The sequence below is a fragment of the Electrophorus electricus genome, chromosome 19 (assembly GCF_041902795.1).
Source record: "Electrophorus electricus isolate QZ-2024a chromosome 19, ASM4190279v1, whole genome shotgun sequence".
Taxonomy (NCBI): Eukaryota; Metazoa; Chordata; class Actinopteri; order Gymnotiformes; family Gymnotidae; genus Electrophorus; species Electrophorus electricus.
Genome location: NC_137515.1, coordinates 16920276 through 16937690, shown reverse-complemented (window position 1 = coordinate 16937690; position 17415 = coordinate 16920276). Strand labels below are relative to the sequence as shown.

General features: G+C 43.3%; 1 protein-coding gene and 1 long non-coding RNA gene across 7 annotated transcripts in view; one reads left to right on the top strand and one right to left on the bottom strand.

Moving 5' to 3' along the window:
- rxfp2a (relaxin family peptide receptor 2a) overlaps window positions 1–4898 on the bottom strand; it is a 43227-nt gene extending 38329 nt beyond the window's left edge. For 2 of the 6 annotated variants that reach the window (XM_081701966.1, XM_081701967.1), the window contains exon 1: window positions 4538–4897. In XM_081701966.1, the coding sequence (XP_081558092.1) occupies window positions 4538–4622 (85 nt within the window). In that variant the 5' untranslated portion in view covers window positions 4623–4897. Of the gene's footprint in view, window positions 1–4537 lie in introns of all 6 variants that reach the window. The other 4 variants (XM_027000890.3, XM_027000891.3, XM_027000889.3 and 1 more) reach the window with 3 other exon arrangements.
- Window positions 4899–8351: 3453 nt separating this feature from the next.
- On the top strand, window positions 8352–16907 carry LOC145652362 (uncharacterized). Its single transcript, XR_014118539.1, has 3 exons — window positions 8352–8615; window positions 16324–16481; window positions 16789–16907. It is a non-coding gene; the product is annotated as an uncharacterized LOC145652362 (long non-coding RNA).
- Window positions 16908–17415: the final 508 nt, after the last annotated feature.

Genomic DNA, 17415 nt, shown 5'->3' with positions numbered 1-17415 from the left:
ATTGGTGTTCATTAGAAATAATTTCTCAGCATAGAGAAATAGAATTTCTGATTTAAGAGGCTCACTGTAATTTGTAATTTAAAAAACCCCAAAAACCTTTGTATTAAAAAATGAAGGTGAAAGGTTTACAGCCACAGAACATATAAAACTGAAACATCAGAAGTTGCGTACATAAAAGATGATATTTTGTATTTTTGCCTTTTCAGTTGTAGACCTTGAGCATGCATAAAAAATGTAACTTCATGGTCCTGAACATTTAATGCTACAGGAGGAACAGTTGGAGATATAGTTAGGTGAGCCAGAAAAATTGTCCTTCAGCCATTACTTCTTTACACAGGTACATCACAGGAACAGGTTTTCTAACCTTTAGCACACACACTCACACACACATACACACACCTATATATATATATTGTGTTTGGGACTATATAAAGGTTGTAATGACTTTTGCTCAAACTGGAAATCTTTGCATTGTTGTGCTAGTGTGCTAACCTTACTGACTACATACGTTCTGACCTATAGTATCCAACCGTATTCTGTTGTTCTGTTCTATCTAATGATTCACGTTGAACATTACACTCCACTTTTACACCATATTTTTGTGTTTTACAATTATGCATTAGATCCTACTCAGTTTTTGTATGTTTAATTAGGCCACATCTCTTTCCCTTCCAGTGCAAATGATCTTACAGAAAAAGATTTCATGAGAAACAGTAAGACATAGGATGCAGTCTTCAGAGAAGATACTGAGATATGCTGCTAGACATACATCCATTCTGTACTAGCAAATGTGTTGACACAGGATCACTGACACGGAAATGATACAAAAATGATGATGCTCTGCAAAGTCTGCTAAGCTGACAGTGAGGCATGAGAGGGTTCAAAGGTTGATTCAGAAGCAGTGTAATGATACACACACTCCGAAGGGCAGATGCTTATTTGATAAGCAATTGCAGTCAAAATCCAGTAACTGTCACTTTTCCCAGACATTAACACAGAACTACAGTTGCACAGTCAGTACATGCACGTGACACTGTCTGTGCTTCATTTATGAGCCCTCTAGATCAAGAAGAGGTAACACCAACTTCTGCCACTGGCATGGACGCAACATCTGTAGCCTTGGAACAACTACCAGATCCTTCCTTTCTTTCTCTGTCTCATTCTTGTTTCTCATCTTGTTTCCTTTCCTCTCATTTGGCATCATCTGAGGAATGTGCAAAGTGCTTGTAAAAGAACACAAATTCATTTGGGTTCAAAAAGAGCAGCTTCAAGCTTCTAATTTAATTTTTTCTTCTTCTTCTTCTTCTTCTAGAATTCGAGTGGAATTGCAGTAGGAAATATTATTTTCTCACCTGCATACCTAATTTTAAGTCATCTGAAAACCCACTACTTTAAAAAGAACATAGGGTGCCTGCAGCAGCTATGATAGATGTGTTTCCTTGAGCCACTGCAGTCATATTGTTCCATTGTTCCTCTGGAGAATAATACATCAGTAATAAAAACACTGCAATTCCATAAATCCATACAATATAAAGGTGCTATCAAATGCCAAATATGATTATTAAAATATGTTTGCTGTGTGTTTATCATAATATTTACAAGCCAAACCTTTATAAATTTAATTAACTATACACAAATGCTGATTATTCAATAAAATATTTTTCTTTGCAATCCAATGTGTTTTAAATTATTCCATTTCTGCTTTTTGAACATCCCTAGGACTACTTTGAGTCATGTAGTTGATCATAAAATAATCATGTGTTAATAGTAATAATAATAATAATAATAATAATAATAATAATAAGTATAGAAACAAGTGGCAATGAAAGGGTTCAAGCACCACTCTGCACACACTTGCACATCTGCTGTTGACCTGATAGCACCACATTAATGCCAGTTCACGATTCATATTTGACACAAGACTGAGGCACACAGCACTTCCCAGAGACTCAAAGCAGATTTAGCATGTATTCACAGCATGTATCTTTCATAGTTCTAGTTTTAACACAATGGCATTGACTGATTTCTTCGATTTCAAATACCTTATTATATGTTATAGCTTACACTCTCACACTCCCTGAGCCCATTCTGGGACTTTTAGGATCCCAGAATAGACCTCTATTGATGAATTGTTCTTATTACCTATTTTGTTCTTTATTGATTATTTTGTTTCTGGTTTCAAAAGGGGAGGATGGGCAACTCCCCTTGAGTCTTGGTTTCTCTCAAGGTTTCTTCCTCATGGATATTTTCCTTATGAATATTTTCCTTGCCACTGTCACCTTTGTCTTGCGCACTGGGGACCTGGACATGTGACATCTGTAATGCTCCTTTGTGACATTTGCTGTTGTAAAAAACAAACAAAAAAACAAAACAAAAAACGCTATATAAATAAATTTGACTTGACATGACTATAGCATCCCCTATTGGAAAAAATGCACTAAATGCACTAAAACTGGCATCCTACCTCAAAGTCCATAGTGGAATTCTTCTCAAGTTGCATAAGAATTACTCAGTGAATTCTTGAATAACAGCTGCAAAGACTTAATATGCACATCATGTAAACATTCACTGAGATGTGGAGGGCATAGTGTGTATAAATATCAACATGTTTTGATGATTCTTAAGTTTCAGTGTCTCACAAACATTTTGATACCAAATTTGTGAGGATTATGCAAAAGTCCATGTTTCAATCAGCATAAGAAGCAAAGCCGAAGGAATTTTTATATATATTTATGAAAATTATATATATATATATAAAATCCAACAAAAAAAACAACCAAAAACTGGTAAGATTCCTGTAAACATTTGTAAAGGTTTCCAGACTCTCTTTGTTGCATGATTTGAGTCCAATTGCCTGTTCCTATGTCAAACCATTTGAGATATGCTTTCACATAAGTCCTGTGAATTGTTCAGTGTTAAGTGTGGATTGGTCAATCTTAAGACCATCAAATGCCTGATGATATATGATTGGCTAATGGTGGACATGTTTTTTTTTCAGTTATTGATTAGTGGTTCTTTAGAAACAAGTATTTGCAAGGTATACCATCTATATACTGCACCAAATTTGGTCAGCTACTTCCAAATTAATAGTGATGGAATTCTTTCAGATTCCATGATTTTTTTTTAATTATTCCGTTCAATAGTTACAGCTGTTTATGTAAACAAAGCTCTGCCCCAGTTGATTGACATGTGACAGCCATACTGTTTGGAAATGTCAATATGTTTTAAACGTTTTGCCATTTAAAGATCCTACTCTTGCCAAGGATTTGACACCAATTTCATGCCAATCGGACAAAGACTGAAGGAGGAGTATACAAAGAAAAGTTTTGCATATTTTGTTAATTAGCAAAACATACAAACAAACAAACAACCCCCCCCCCCCCAAAAAAAACCCCTCATGAACCAAATGAATAGAAGGAGCCTAACAGAATTGATCAGAAGCGAAGAATTTGGAGTGTACGATGTACGGTTCAATAGATAAGCGCAAGAACGTTTAATGCTGTCCTTTAGCAACACCTTCAGGCCGCTCACTCTTATCTTGCTCGCCGGAGTGGTGAAAGGACCTGGTATCTCCTGACCAGGGTTCATGTCTTTAGGCCTAACGGTTCGCGCAGAATGATGTGGATGTGCACAGGAAAATAAGAATTCCAAGAAGAGTCCAGTACTACGTGCCTGTACCCTTAATAAGAAGAAAACATTCAAGCGAGCACAATAATAATATTATTATTATTATTATTATTGTTGTTGTTGTTGTTGTTTTGCGTCGTGATAATAAGAAGCAAAAAACAAGCAATTTCGATACGGGTCCAGCACTATGTGTTTGGACCCTTAAAATCCGAGCAATGACAATAAGGGTTGGACTCTTTAATAACTAGAGTTGGACCGTAATTTTAATTTTACGCAACTTTACCTCTCCAGTGACTAATGAGCCGGACTCTATAAATTCTCCCCCTGGCCATTGGCAGTATATGCACACCCATCAGCAGGGCAACTCAATACCAACACAGTTTACTACCTTTAATAAATATCTGACTGTTCGATCAAAGGCTGGCCACAGTAAGTTACACACATCATTACACAACATAATTTTTCTTTCTTCCCCCCCCCCCCCCCCCCCCCCACCCCAATAAGACATGTTTACAGGAACAGAATGTCCTGTGCTTTGCGTGCCGGGTCAAAAGTCAAATTGTAAACTTAAAACCACGCTCCACTAAATATCGGCTATATGACTAAAAGTAGGTCTATTTTCGTACCACGAACCTTTTACCCGAAACAAAGACCTGAACTAATTATTTCCTAGAACTGCTAAAATCTTACATGTAAGAAGAATTCATTGTTCTTGACTAATTAGTAACTGAACAAATAAACTGCATCTGTGAATCGCGTATAGCAAAATTAGATACAGCCTTCTTTGAACACGCAGTGGAACCTAATGTCCGAATAATCTTGGTTGTGAAATAGAATGGACAATTTCTCCACCCACTTTAAATTGTCCTAAAACAATATGTAAGTATACATAATGGACACGGGTATCTACCTTTCGCCGCTATTATGCTCAGCTGAACCAGAAGAAAAAGGACGGACACGTCCAGTACAGTCAGCAGTGGGGTGACACATCTCATGGTCGAGCTTCGTCTTCACGGTCTCCTGTGACTCTCTGTAGTGCTCAAAGTACGAATATGACCCATCCAAACCATATCCCCATATTAACGTAACCAGTCTAGTCAGTAAAGTACAGTTATTTCTATCCAAAACCACTGGATTGATTCGGCTTGTCACCTGTCTAAGGTACAGAGAGGTCGACACATTTATCACTTCAGTCCGTTTCTGCCGCGTTACTAGACGCGCGGCACCTGACGGAAGGAGTTTCGTCACCGACCGGCGAGGAATTACAGGGCACTCCGCCAGTATATGACAGTTTTTCTGCTGCTTAGGTTCTGTTCTCTGCCACACAGATGTGAAATTATTATTGGGTTAAAGTGCAGAATCAGCTTTTTAGTACTTTTTAGTAAGCTGTTTCCTAGTTATAACCTAGACTTTTTCGTGTTCTCACGATGTAGCCTCAGCCGTTTATGGTCATCGATTATCTCCGTACGTACTATTCGTAATCTGATCAGCAGCTGAATATGGGTTATTCTAAGTTTTTAAAAACACTAAAACACTAACACTATTATTTCACTGTCAGGAGTAATGAGCTAACTTTGTCCAAGATTGTTGTCTAATTTTTAAAGATATTTTTGTAAACACTTACAACACAGTTTGTTAATAGTGTTATTTTATTTAAACTCTTCAAGAGCGGTCTCAGATTCTGGCATCTGGCCAATACAGGAGGACATAGAAACTAACAGCTATGTTCAATGTCTCTGCTTAGAGTGAATTAATTTACTTTCTTTGTTGTGTGATTTTACGTTGTTTTAAATGCACATGTTAAAGATGATTCAGTGTAAGTTATTCTTTCATTGGATTACTGTTTCTGTTCTGATATTTTTGCTCTGATATAACACACACAAGTCAAAGCTGAGATAAATATGAAAATGCTCTAACAAGGTTAACGTTGATGCATCTATTGGCTGCTTTATTAGAAACGCGTGTAGAAATGACACTATTGTGTGTAAAAAAACAAAACAAAATGAAACAAATTGCTGTGCCCAACATACTTGCATCACTCCTCTCCACCGACCACCACACCACTGTTAGTGCCATTGTTATACGCCACCAGAGGTTCTGAGGTCAGAGAAGGACTACTGGTCTATGGAGAGGCAGCAAACTGAGCATGTAAATTATACATATAAGGTAGGTGTACTTAAGTTGCCTATAAACCTAGGTTTGAGATTAAAAACATTTGCATCAAATGCCAAAAAGGGAAGAGACGCACGCACATACTGAAGACGCTCACACCACCTAAACTACAAGACGTTCACCAAGCCCGAATACTATGGCCCTGTGTCGTTACATTATTTATAAGCCCTTTGTGTTCATATGTCCGGTTGTCTTTAACATTACACTGAATTCTTTAGTTGCTTTTTGTGCACCTCCTTGTTCCGTTTCATTTGTTTAAACTCTTTAGAGACTTGCCTTTGCTTCCTTCCTATTTTGGATGTTCTACACCCATGACAGTTCGATGCAAGAATTCCTACCCTGGTGACCCAATACCCATGAAATTGCAGAGTCTGAACTGTGGATTCTTTTTTTTTTAACATTAGTAAAAACATGTGAAGGCAGGAAAGTTAAAAGGGTTGAAACATTATATTTTTTGAAGCTGAACTATAATTTATTCTATATATAAATTATACATTTTACAAGTACAACTCTAATTTATGATACCTATGTCACAAATGAGAATGTTTTTCTTCAAAATAAATAAAATACTTAATGAGACTGCAGACAATCTGTTACAGGGGATTTAATCATATATTGTGTTCTCACATGTCATTCCACTGCTACAATCCCTTCAATGGCTACCAGTAGCTGCCTGGATCACATCTAAAACTCAGATGCTTGCCTACAAAGCCAAAAATAGACCAGCCCCTCCCTACCTGATAACAACGGCCAAAGCCCCATCCTCAAGTACTTCGGACCTCAATATGGCTTGTCCTGAAACACCATGCTTCAAGTTTCATGGAAGATAGGCATCAAGATTACTTTCTGTCCTGCCTCCCAGATGGTGGAAAAAACTTCCTCTGGTTGTCCAGACAGCAGAGTCCCTTGCAGTCTTCAAACACAGAATATTTACATGACCATTAATTCAGCAAATAGAATTTTTATACTACTGTTGATTAACTGAACACTCTAGCACTTATTACTTAATATTGTTTGTTATCTTTTGATGTTGTACTTATTGTTGTTTTGATATATAACTTAGTCTTATTTGGCATATCGTCTAGGTATCAGCATTGGTTCCTGTATTTTAGCAGTGTCTCTATCCCATGTGTCATGGGATGCTCCCCCCTCCACAAGTCGCGTGGTATGGTCTGCTGCATGCAGGAGCGGGGTTATGCTTGTTTGTGGCCACACCCCCGTGAGGACACGCACCTGTACAGGGTTAAGCATCAGTGCTTGTTGGGCTATTTAAACCTCTGTCAGCGCTCCCCTCACTGTTGGTCATTGTTTGTTAGCATCTGCATATAATGTTAATGTCCATGTTGCCATTAGTGTTAGGTGTGTGTATGTTCGATGTTACTGTTATGTGTGAGTGGCACTATTGTCCTAAATGTTTTATGTCATTAAATGTTTCACTCCGTCGAGAGAGTCTGTACGTCCTGCACCAGGCCTTGCGGCACTCTGGCATTCGTTACACTATGGTATTGGCTAGGACACATTTTATGAGTAGATGACAAAGCAGATTTGTAAGTCTGCTAAATGCTGTAAATTTAAATGTAAATGAAAATTACATAAAGCAAATTCTTCCAGAAGTGTTCCAAGAAGTATGATTATTCATTCACTGATTAAAAACATGACATATGGTGGCTGGCTAAACCTACAGAAAGGACTACACTTTTTACTCTCACAAGCATTCAATGTCAAAATTCTTCATAGTCTCCAAAGTCTGACATAAATGGTTTTTGAATGTGTAGAAGGACATTTTTTATTAACATATAGACACATATTCCCTTTCTTCATTGTGATAAGGGGGACATAAAGATTCTCCTAGAACTAGTTTCTTCACAGACTTCCTGAGCCTCTGGCAGCAGCAATCAGACCAGAAAGTTTTCTTTAGGATGTCCTGCATGCACCTTTCTTCTCTGCCATTCTACTTCATACAAAAAAAAAAAAATGTTTTTAGGCAAAACCTTATCACAACACTATTGTAAAGGTTTCTCAAGTACAAGGCCAAACTACCACTGTCACATTTACAGACCGGAGCATTCTTGGTCTCACTTTGTTTTGGTAAGAGTGTGTTTCTGTCTTTCATTGTGTTTGTGATAAGAACCCATGTTACACCTAGCGCCTTGCTCCTATTTTGTTTGTTTAGATCTCATTTGTACTCTCCCTCTGTGTTTGCCATCTACGCTGCCATTCCCGTTAATGTTTACCCGGTATTGCTGTCTGTCTTTGATTTTGTTCAGTGTTTGTTTGTTTTTTAAAATTAAGTATTTCTTTATTCTATTTGTCACGTTCATTATGGTTTCCCTCGTTAGTTCCATTTCACGTAACATCCGAGGCGTTGGCACCTCGCACATGCGTTCGCCCTCGCTCACCACCCCTTGCGCGTTACAGAATAACCGACCTACTAAGAACACAGCGAGTGCGCTCCTCTCCGGTTCATGGTCACATTGCTGTGATGACGAGTTCTCTCAGCAGGACCACCCCCGGCAGAATAATACCCCTAGCACTGTGGGGACACAGAGTTCTCGACATAAGCCCAAGAAGTCTGCCAAGGGCAAGAAAACATCAGAGGCTAAGGCAATCGAGACTCCAAGTAAGTGCCCACACTCCCAAGTATCCTGATGCTATCGTCAAGGAGTCACAACTCATAGGACTGGACCAAGAGGGACTTCGTAAGGCTTGTCCTACTGAAGTTGACAGTATCGTTCAAGCTGTAGGCCTTGATGGGTCTGTAGGGACTATGGACCATAGGCCATTTTATTTGGACTTAATAGATCGCCTGAAGACTGGTAAGTCTTGGTTTCACGCCTCCACTATATGTCCCCCGGGGGAATTCAATGGAGAGGGTTCCATGGAGGGATTTATATTACAGAGCTGGCTGTACTTCAAGTACCTCATCTGCCCCGATCCTCCTGACTGTCTTAAGGTTCGCTTTTTGTACCAGTATTTAGAAGGAAAGGCCTTACAGTGGGTATACATTCTTAGGGCTCAGAGATAGGAGGAGATAAGGACGTTAGAGGGATTTTTTGAAATGTTAAGGGCTAGATTTTTAGGATCAAGACCCCGAAAATCATCTAGAAGCACCGACCAGTTCAGTAGTACCCCCTTACCCATTACCACAGCTGCCCAGCCAGTGCCTGCCTCTGGCATGAAAGACGCCGCCAATCCTGATCCGGTCCCTGCCTCCAACGCGAGAGACGCCGCCAAGCCTGATCCAGTTCCCGTTCCCAACGTGAGAAATGCCATCCGTCCTGAGTCTGTTCCCGGCGCGAGAGACACCACCCGTCTTGATCCTGAGCCTGTTCCCGGCGCGAGAGACGCTGCCCATCCCGATCTTGAGCCTGTTCCAGTCCACAGCGCGAGAGACGCCGCCCAGCCTGATCCTGTTCCAGTCGAGAGTGATGCCGCCCGGCCTGTTCTCGCTGCTGAAGAGGTCTCTCAGCCTGCTCCTGTGTCCTATGTTAAGATTATGCCTGTAGGTGCGCCCCCGGACCTCACTGCTGTGCCGCTAACCAGCACAGCCACGCCTCTGGACACGTCCCTGGTCCCTCCACCGGCCGCCGCGGTCACACCCGTGGAGCCGCCAGTGACTGCTACGCCTCCAGAACAGCTGCCGCTGAATGCCCCTGGCCACGACAGTCGCACCCAAGGACCCACCGGTGACTGCTGCGCTCCTGGACCTGTCTCTGGTGGCCGGAGCCACACTCCTGGATCTCCCGGTAACTGCTGCGCTCCTGGACCCGTCGCCAGTCACCGCAGCCCCGCCAAAGGATCCATCGCTGACTGCTGCGCTCCTGGACGCGCCTCCGGACGCGTCTCCGGACGTGTCTCCGCCGCGCCTCCGGACCCGCTGCCACCGCTGATGGCCACCTCCACGCCTCTGGACTCCCCAGACCCACAGCCACCGAATGCCATAGCCATACCTCTGGTCCCCCCGGACCCGCTGATGGCCACTGCTGCCACTATTGACTCTCCTGTGCCTGAGGAGGCTGCTACAGGTGGACTCCCAGAGACACCTAGGACTCCTCTGCTCCATGAGACTGCTGGGTCCACCCCAGGGACTCCTTCGTCTGTGTCCCCAGTTCCGGTTTTTCCTGCGTTTATTCTCGTGCCTGTCCAAGTGTCTGTACCTGTTTACGCTGCCTGTTCCTGTGCTCATGGCAGTCGTAGTTCACGCTATTTCTTCTGTCTTTGCCTCTGCCCTGGTACCCAGTCCCACTGCTATTCCCCACACCAGCAGTTCTCCTCTCCTTTCCTCTCGTGTCTAAGAGCCCGTCTCCAGTTCCACTCTTTTTCCCAGTCTGGCCCCTATTCCCCCACTTGTCACGACCCATGTTCCTGTCCAGGGTTTGGTCCAGAGTCCTGTGTGTGCCTCTAATTTCGGCTTGAAACCTGCTTATAGTCTTGCCTCTGGATTCCTCCCTACTCCTGTGTCTGCCCCTCGCTTTGTCTCTGCCCCGTGTCTACTGCTGGTGTTGGTCCTTCATCTGTCCCTCATTTTGTCCTGGCTTCTGGTTCCTTTTCTGGCCCCTCCTCTTGGGTTGGTTCCATGCTTCTGGAGTTGCGCATTAAAGGGGGGGGGTACTGTCACGCCCAGAGCATTCCCCGTTTCCCAGGCAACCTAGTAACTTCCAGGTTTTCGTCATTCTCTATGGTTCCCTGTCTCCTCTCCTTTGTCTCCAGCTGTTTCTAATTTATCCCTGATTATAGTCTTATAAAAACCCCGTCCCTATGTATCTTGTTTGTCAGTTATTGTTTCTCCTCACTTCTGGTTAGCTTTCGTTTCTTCTCACGCCTTCATTGATATGTGTTTGATAATATGTCTCTCCTGGTTGTTGGTTAGTTCTCGTTGGTCTTGGTCTCACTTTGTTTTGGTTAGAGTGTGTTTCTGTCTTTCATTGTGTTTGTGATAAGAACCCGTGTTCCACCTAGCTCCTTGCTCCTATTTTGTTTGTTTACATCTCATTTGTAGTCTCCCTCTGTGTTTGCCGTCTACGCTGCCATTCCCGTTAATGTTTACCTGGTATTGCTGTCTTTCTTTGATTTTGTTCAGTGTTTGTTTGTTTGTTTATTAAAACTAAGTATTTCTTTATTCTATTTGTCACGTTCATTATGGTTTCCCTAGTTAGTTCCGTTTCACGTAACATCCGAGGCGTTGGCACCTCGCACATGTGTTCGCCCTCGCTCACCACCGCTTCCGCGTTACAACCACAAAACATTTCTAACCATTTTATATAATATTTTTGATGGGCCTTAAACATTTGGTGAAAACACTTGTTTTCTATTACTTCCATTGTGAACACTGAGTCCACATTACTACTTAGTGCCTTCACCTTCTGAAATAAGAGGATTTCTGCATGGGTGGCTAGTTTCTACCCTCTCTCTAGACATCAGCAGAATTCTTCGTTGCCAAACTGGAAAAGTGCTGGCATTTCCCATTCGTGTATTTAATCTTTGAGCAAATTCATCTATTTTTTTGTTCTTCTCTTTGGTACACACCTCACGATTTTGAATATAATCTTTATTGTGTTCAACTTCCTTCAATTTCAACTTCAACATAATTTTAAACCAGTGCCTTTTATACTGTTGTGTTCATGTCTCCGGACTGTCAGTCAACTGTCAGATTCAACAAAAAGCACATTCAGTATTTCAGGAAAAAAAAACTGACAAAAGACATTCAATTGCTTTTGATCGCTAAAGATGCACTGATACAGGGAAGCACACCCCAGAATATTTACTTCTGAGTAAATTAATTATGCAGAAAACTTTGAAACATCTGTGGAATTCTGCAATAAATGTTAAATAGTAACAAGATTGTTGTTTTGGCTCTGAGATACAATACATGGTCTATCTGGAGAATAAAAGGTTTTCTCCCTTTTGAGGGCCATAAAAATAACTGGCCAGATGAACATAACCTTAAACTAAATCGCCATATTTAGTATTGGCGGCCAATCCTGGTTAAAGCTGATCACTGCTTTAAGTCTGCGACCCACCGACATCATCAGACAGCGGTGAAACTTTTCTAAGGGAAGCCATGTGACAGGACACATGTTTAGGTAAGGATTATGATTTCCTTTTTTGATATAGATGTTAATCTTTTCATCACTTTGGTACAGGTTAATTTCTATCTTATCTGTACACAAAACTACAAAGCTTCTGAATGTGCTTTTAAGTGAACTGAGACCTGGACTTGCTGTTCTTAAGACATCTTGAGACAGAGTTCTACATCCTAGAGAGTGTTCTTCAGTGCTGAAGGATTTTTAAAATTAATTAATTCATTTTAATTGTTTGTTTGTTTTTTTTTAAGATTGAACATTGGTTATTAGCAGGGCTGGATTAAACCCTGTAGAGGCACCTAGGCAGCTGTAATCTCGGGGCCCTCATTGCAAATGATCTCCTAATACTTTTTGTTTTTTGCTGCCACAGGGCCCCTAAAAAGTGTGGGGCCCATTGGCTGGTGCCTACTCTGTCTATTTGGTAATTGGGCACTGGTTGTTTTTCTACTGCTGCCTTCTGTGATCTAAGGTCATTTGCAATAGGCTCGTGGCTTCCCTGGGGCCTTAAAGCTGCCCAACAGCACATTTGACTAATTTTGTAGGGTGCAGGTGCATTTATCAGCATTCGTTAATTTGGAGAACAGAAATAAATGCACCTGTGACAAGGTGGGTGGAGTGACATAACAGACACAGGGTGTGATTTTTAAAATCTACCATATTTTTGAATCCATTTTAAATTACAAACAGGCTCTTCTCCATGAACATCACCCCACTTAAATGATTTAGTTATGTTTTAGTATGGAAAACCAATTCTATTGTGACTGTAAATGTGAATGTGAATCAGACCATAGTTGTCATTACATTATAAATGGAAGATTATATAATTTAAATAATAGTCATCACATTTACGTAAATATACATTTTATTTTCATCACAATGAGCAACAATAGTTAAAACTTTGCATGCCATACATTTAGGCGTGGTGACTCTGTACTTGCCTGATCTATATGTGTCACAGTTAGCCAGGCATCCAGCAGGAAGGACACGCCCACTCGTGTTAGGGATCGCACCACATACCTGCCTCGCTCCCAATCACCCACCTATTAATTATATCCACCTGTTCCTTGTTTTCTTTCGTCTTTATCTAAACCCACTACTTGGAGAACCAGATGGTTTATTCTTTTTTTTTCATCAGTTTTTTCGTTGCTTTAATGGAAAATAAAGAGCACTTTGGCTCGACCTCGCCTCTCGATTCCTCTCTGCCGTCCACGTCATAGACTGTGCAGCCAACTGGAAGCGAGGTGAGTAGTCCTGACTGGGCTCACCTGCTTACTGCTCACCTGCTTACTGCTTACTGATGGTGGCACTGGAACAGCAGAAACAAGAGATTGGAGAGATTCGCTCATTAGTGCAGCAGCTCGGGCAGTGCGTAAACCGCCTTACAATAAGCCTCAAGCATCGAGTGAACTCTCCTACTACTCCAGCTGTCCCTGAAGGGATAAGGTGTTTGATTGCCACCCCAGAAGCTTACGGTGGAGACCCGGAAGGCTGTGAGGGGTTCGTGGTGCAGTGTGAACTTTTTTTTGGGGTATCAACCCCATTTGCCTGACCACGCCAGGGTGTCATTCATGATCTCCTGACTCACTGGGAAAGCCTGTGCCTGGGGAACTGCTCTAGTGGTCAGTTCTTCCCCGTTGATGAATGACTTTCGTGGTTTCGTCCAAGAACTAAAAGCTGTGTTCTATCATCCCCGTCAGGGGAGAGACTCTGTGGGCAAGCCCTGCTGCACTTAAGGCAGGGACTACAGCCCACCTCAGATTACGCAATGGAGTTCTGGACGCTCGCAGCAGGATCCTGCTGGAACGAATCAGCCTTGGTGGATGCATTTCTAGGCGGCCTGAGGGCCAAGCTGCATGGACAATTGGACTGCAGAATTGGATGCTGAACAAGGTCATTCATCTTGCAATCATCTATGACCGCCTCCTACAGGAGCGGCATCGTCACCTCCACCAAGGGTTGCCACATTGGGAGGGAACCCCGGTGACGGGACAAGCCAAAGCCCCAAAGGAACCTATGCAACTGGCTGGGGCTGGGGTACATGGAAGACCAGAGGAGCGGAGGAAATGCAGCGATGCAGTGAGTTGCTCCCCGGCTCTCTTGATATTCAAGGTACCAGTCAAGGTATTGCACAAGGGTCGACTTCTTTCTGCTGCAGCACTGGTCAACTCCAGAGCAGCAGGGAATGTGATGGACTGGTGCTTCGCAGGGAAGTTGGGAATAAAAGCCTTCTCCCTGCCCTCTCCTTTAAGAGTGCAAGCGCTTGATGAACGACCTGTGGGTTCGGGCTACATTACTCATGTCACTCCTCGTGTCCTCCTCGAAACAAATGGGGAGCATGTTGAGCACATTTCCTTTTATCTCCTTTCCTCGCTCTCGCCCCCTCACTTTAGGTTTACCATGGTTATGTTTGCACAACCCTGACCTGCTGTGGACCAAAAATTGCATCCTTGAGTGGGCATCCGCCTGCGACAGGCAATGCCTTCCTACCCAGGCTGCACCTCTCCAGTCAACGTCAGTAAAGACCCCAGACGCTGACAAACACCAACATTCCAAGGGAATACAGAGACCTGGCTCAGGCGTTCAGTCCCACTAAGGCTACACAGCTTCCGTTCCCATCGTGACTGGGATTGTGCCATCACACTCAAGGAGGGAGCCATCCATCCCAGGTGTAGAATCTACCCTCTCGCGGGAGGAGGAGCGGACAATGGGACATTAAGGAGGCACTGAAGCAAAGGTATATTCTTCCCTCAACTTCTCCTGCCTCTGCCAGTGTCTTTTTTGTCAAAAAAGGACAGGGGCTTGAGACCCTGGGGACTTGAGCAGTTAAGGGGAGACAGGTATTTGACCAAATTAGACCTACGCGACGAGTGGACAGCCTTCAGTACGTCCTCAGGGCATTATGAGTATTTAGTCCTGCCATACGGTCTAGCCAAATGCGAGTTCCACCACAGAGAGGTGAATTTTCTAGGTTACATCATCCAGGAGGGCAATGTACACATGCAACCATGCAAGGTGGAGGCAGTAATGGGCTGGCCAAGACCGCAAATGTGCAAGGAATTACAGCATTTCCTGGGCTTCGCACATTTTTATAGGCGGTTTATCAAGTCCTTCAGCACTTTGGCTAGGCCCCTCACAGATCTTCTTCGGGGATAGACTAAACAGATAAAATGGACTACTGAGGCGGAGAGGTCTTTTGAGGATCTTAAAACCGCCTTCGCTACTGCTCCGATGTTGCAGCAACCGGACCCAGGGAAGCCTTTTGTGGTGGAAGTAGACATGTTGGATGTGGGAGTAGGTGCTGTGTTATCCCAATACAAGGGAGAGTCAGGAAGGCTGAAGCCCATAGCCTACTTTTCCCAAAAGCTAAGTCCATCAGAAAGGAATTACGGGTAGTGGATCGAGAACTCCTGGCAATGAAACTCATGTTCGAGGAACGGAGACATTGGCTGGAGGGAGTGCGACACCCCTTCACGGTAATCACCGACCACAAAAACCTGGAGTACCTCCAGCCTACCAAGGCAAGCCCTTTGGTCGCTCTTCTTTTCAAGGTTTATTTTCCCCATCACCTATAGACTGGGAGAGAAGAATGTAAGGGCAAACTTGCTTTCCTGGCAACACAATGCTGAAGCCCAGTTGACCAGCCTGGAGCCTGTTTTCTCCCATCTTGCTTCTTGGCATCGCTAAGGCGGGATCTTGATTGACAGATAAAGGCAGCCAATCCCTATGCACGCTGTCCACTCAACTGACTCTATGTGCCACCCAGACATCATAGAGCCCTTATCACATGGGCACACACCTCAGTGGGAACGGGCCATCCGGGGTCTATGCGCTTGGCACAATTACTAAAACCCTCACTACTGGTGGCCTGCCATGAATGCAGATGTGATGAGGTATGTGGCTTTGTGCACAGACTGTGCTCGCAGCAGGATGCTGCGCACCCCACCTGCAGGTAAGCTGCTTCCCCTAACCACTCCTCTGCGTCCATGGTCTGACATTGCAGTGGAATTCATTACCGACCTGCCTGTCTCCGAAGGTAAGATGGTCATTCTAGAAATAGTGGACAGATTCTCTAAGATGGTGTGGTTTATTCCTTTGGCAGGTGTACCTACTGCATGGGAGACAGTGGACCTACTTTTCCACCATATATTCAGGCAGTTTGGTTTACCAGAGGACATCGTTTTGGACAGGGGGCCTCAGTTTATGTCAAGGGTATGGACAGAATTGCTTGGGAAACTTAACATCACGGTCAGCCTTACGTCTGGTTACCACCCCCAGGCTAACGGTCAGGTGGAAAGAGTGAATGAGGATCTAGGTACATTCCTGCATTTGTAGAGTCAGCGCCATCCCGAGACCTGGAGTACGTATCTCTCCTGGGTGGAGTACGCACAGAATTCTCTGCGCCATGCAGGGACAGGTCTAACCCCTTTTGAATGTGTTCTAGGGTATCAACCACCGCTCTGCCCCTGGAACCCCCCAACATCCCACCAGAAGTAGTGTCAAAGCAGCGAGCAGGTCTGGGAGGAGACGCATCAACATTACACAAGGCGATCTCAATCTACAAAAGAAAGGCGGATGAGAGATTTACGGAAACCCCAAGAGGTAAATGGCTGCAATACCTAGTGGACTGGGAGGGGTACGGCCCGGCGGAGTGTAGCTGGATAACGGCCTCCCAGATATTAGACCGTGACCTCAACGCCTCCTTCCACGTAGAACATCCACTGAAGCCAGCTTTGCGTCAGTCGGGCCGGCCATGCTCTGGGAGGCTGGCGGGGACTTCGGGGGGGGGGTTTGGACACACCCACTTGTGTTAGGGATCGCACCACATACCTGCCTGGCTCCTAATCACCCACCTATTAATTATATCCACCTGTTCCTTGTTTTCTTTTGTCTTTATTTAAACCCACAGGTCCCGGAAAATAGCGCTGCACATTAGCGGACTACGGAGGTTTTTTTTCTCTTTTTGTTTCAGCAGTGGGTTTTTTTGTTGTTTTAATGGAAAATAAAGAGCACTTTGTCTAGACCTCACCTCTCGCTTCCTCTCTACTGTCCATGTCACAATATGACCCAAACCATGCACTCACAATCCTGTAGTCCATAAATGCACACATGCATAAGGACTGCAAGTCCGTAGGGTGTCATGCTTCTCATTTTGCAGATCAAGTTGTTGCTCAATGACAACAGCAACAGAATCCAAATGGAAATGACACATCTAGAATCAACTTTAAATATTTTTCCTTCTTGTTCAGGAACTTATTATGCAACCATGCTAAATGGGATAACAAAAAGTTTTAAACCAGTAATCTTAAATATACAAACTCCTCCTCTTAAAATTAAAGGAGTGTGTAGCAACATAGCTACACACTCTACCGTAACATTCCACCGTAAAATCATTAATTTCATTTAAAATTCAATATGCTCTAGGGTGAATGATAGTGTAATATATCAGAATATAGTACTAGCACTGTTACTCAGGGTTTACTCAGAGTTTATGGAGTTAATTGCAGTGGTTTACTTGATACAGGAACTGAGGTAA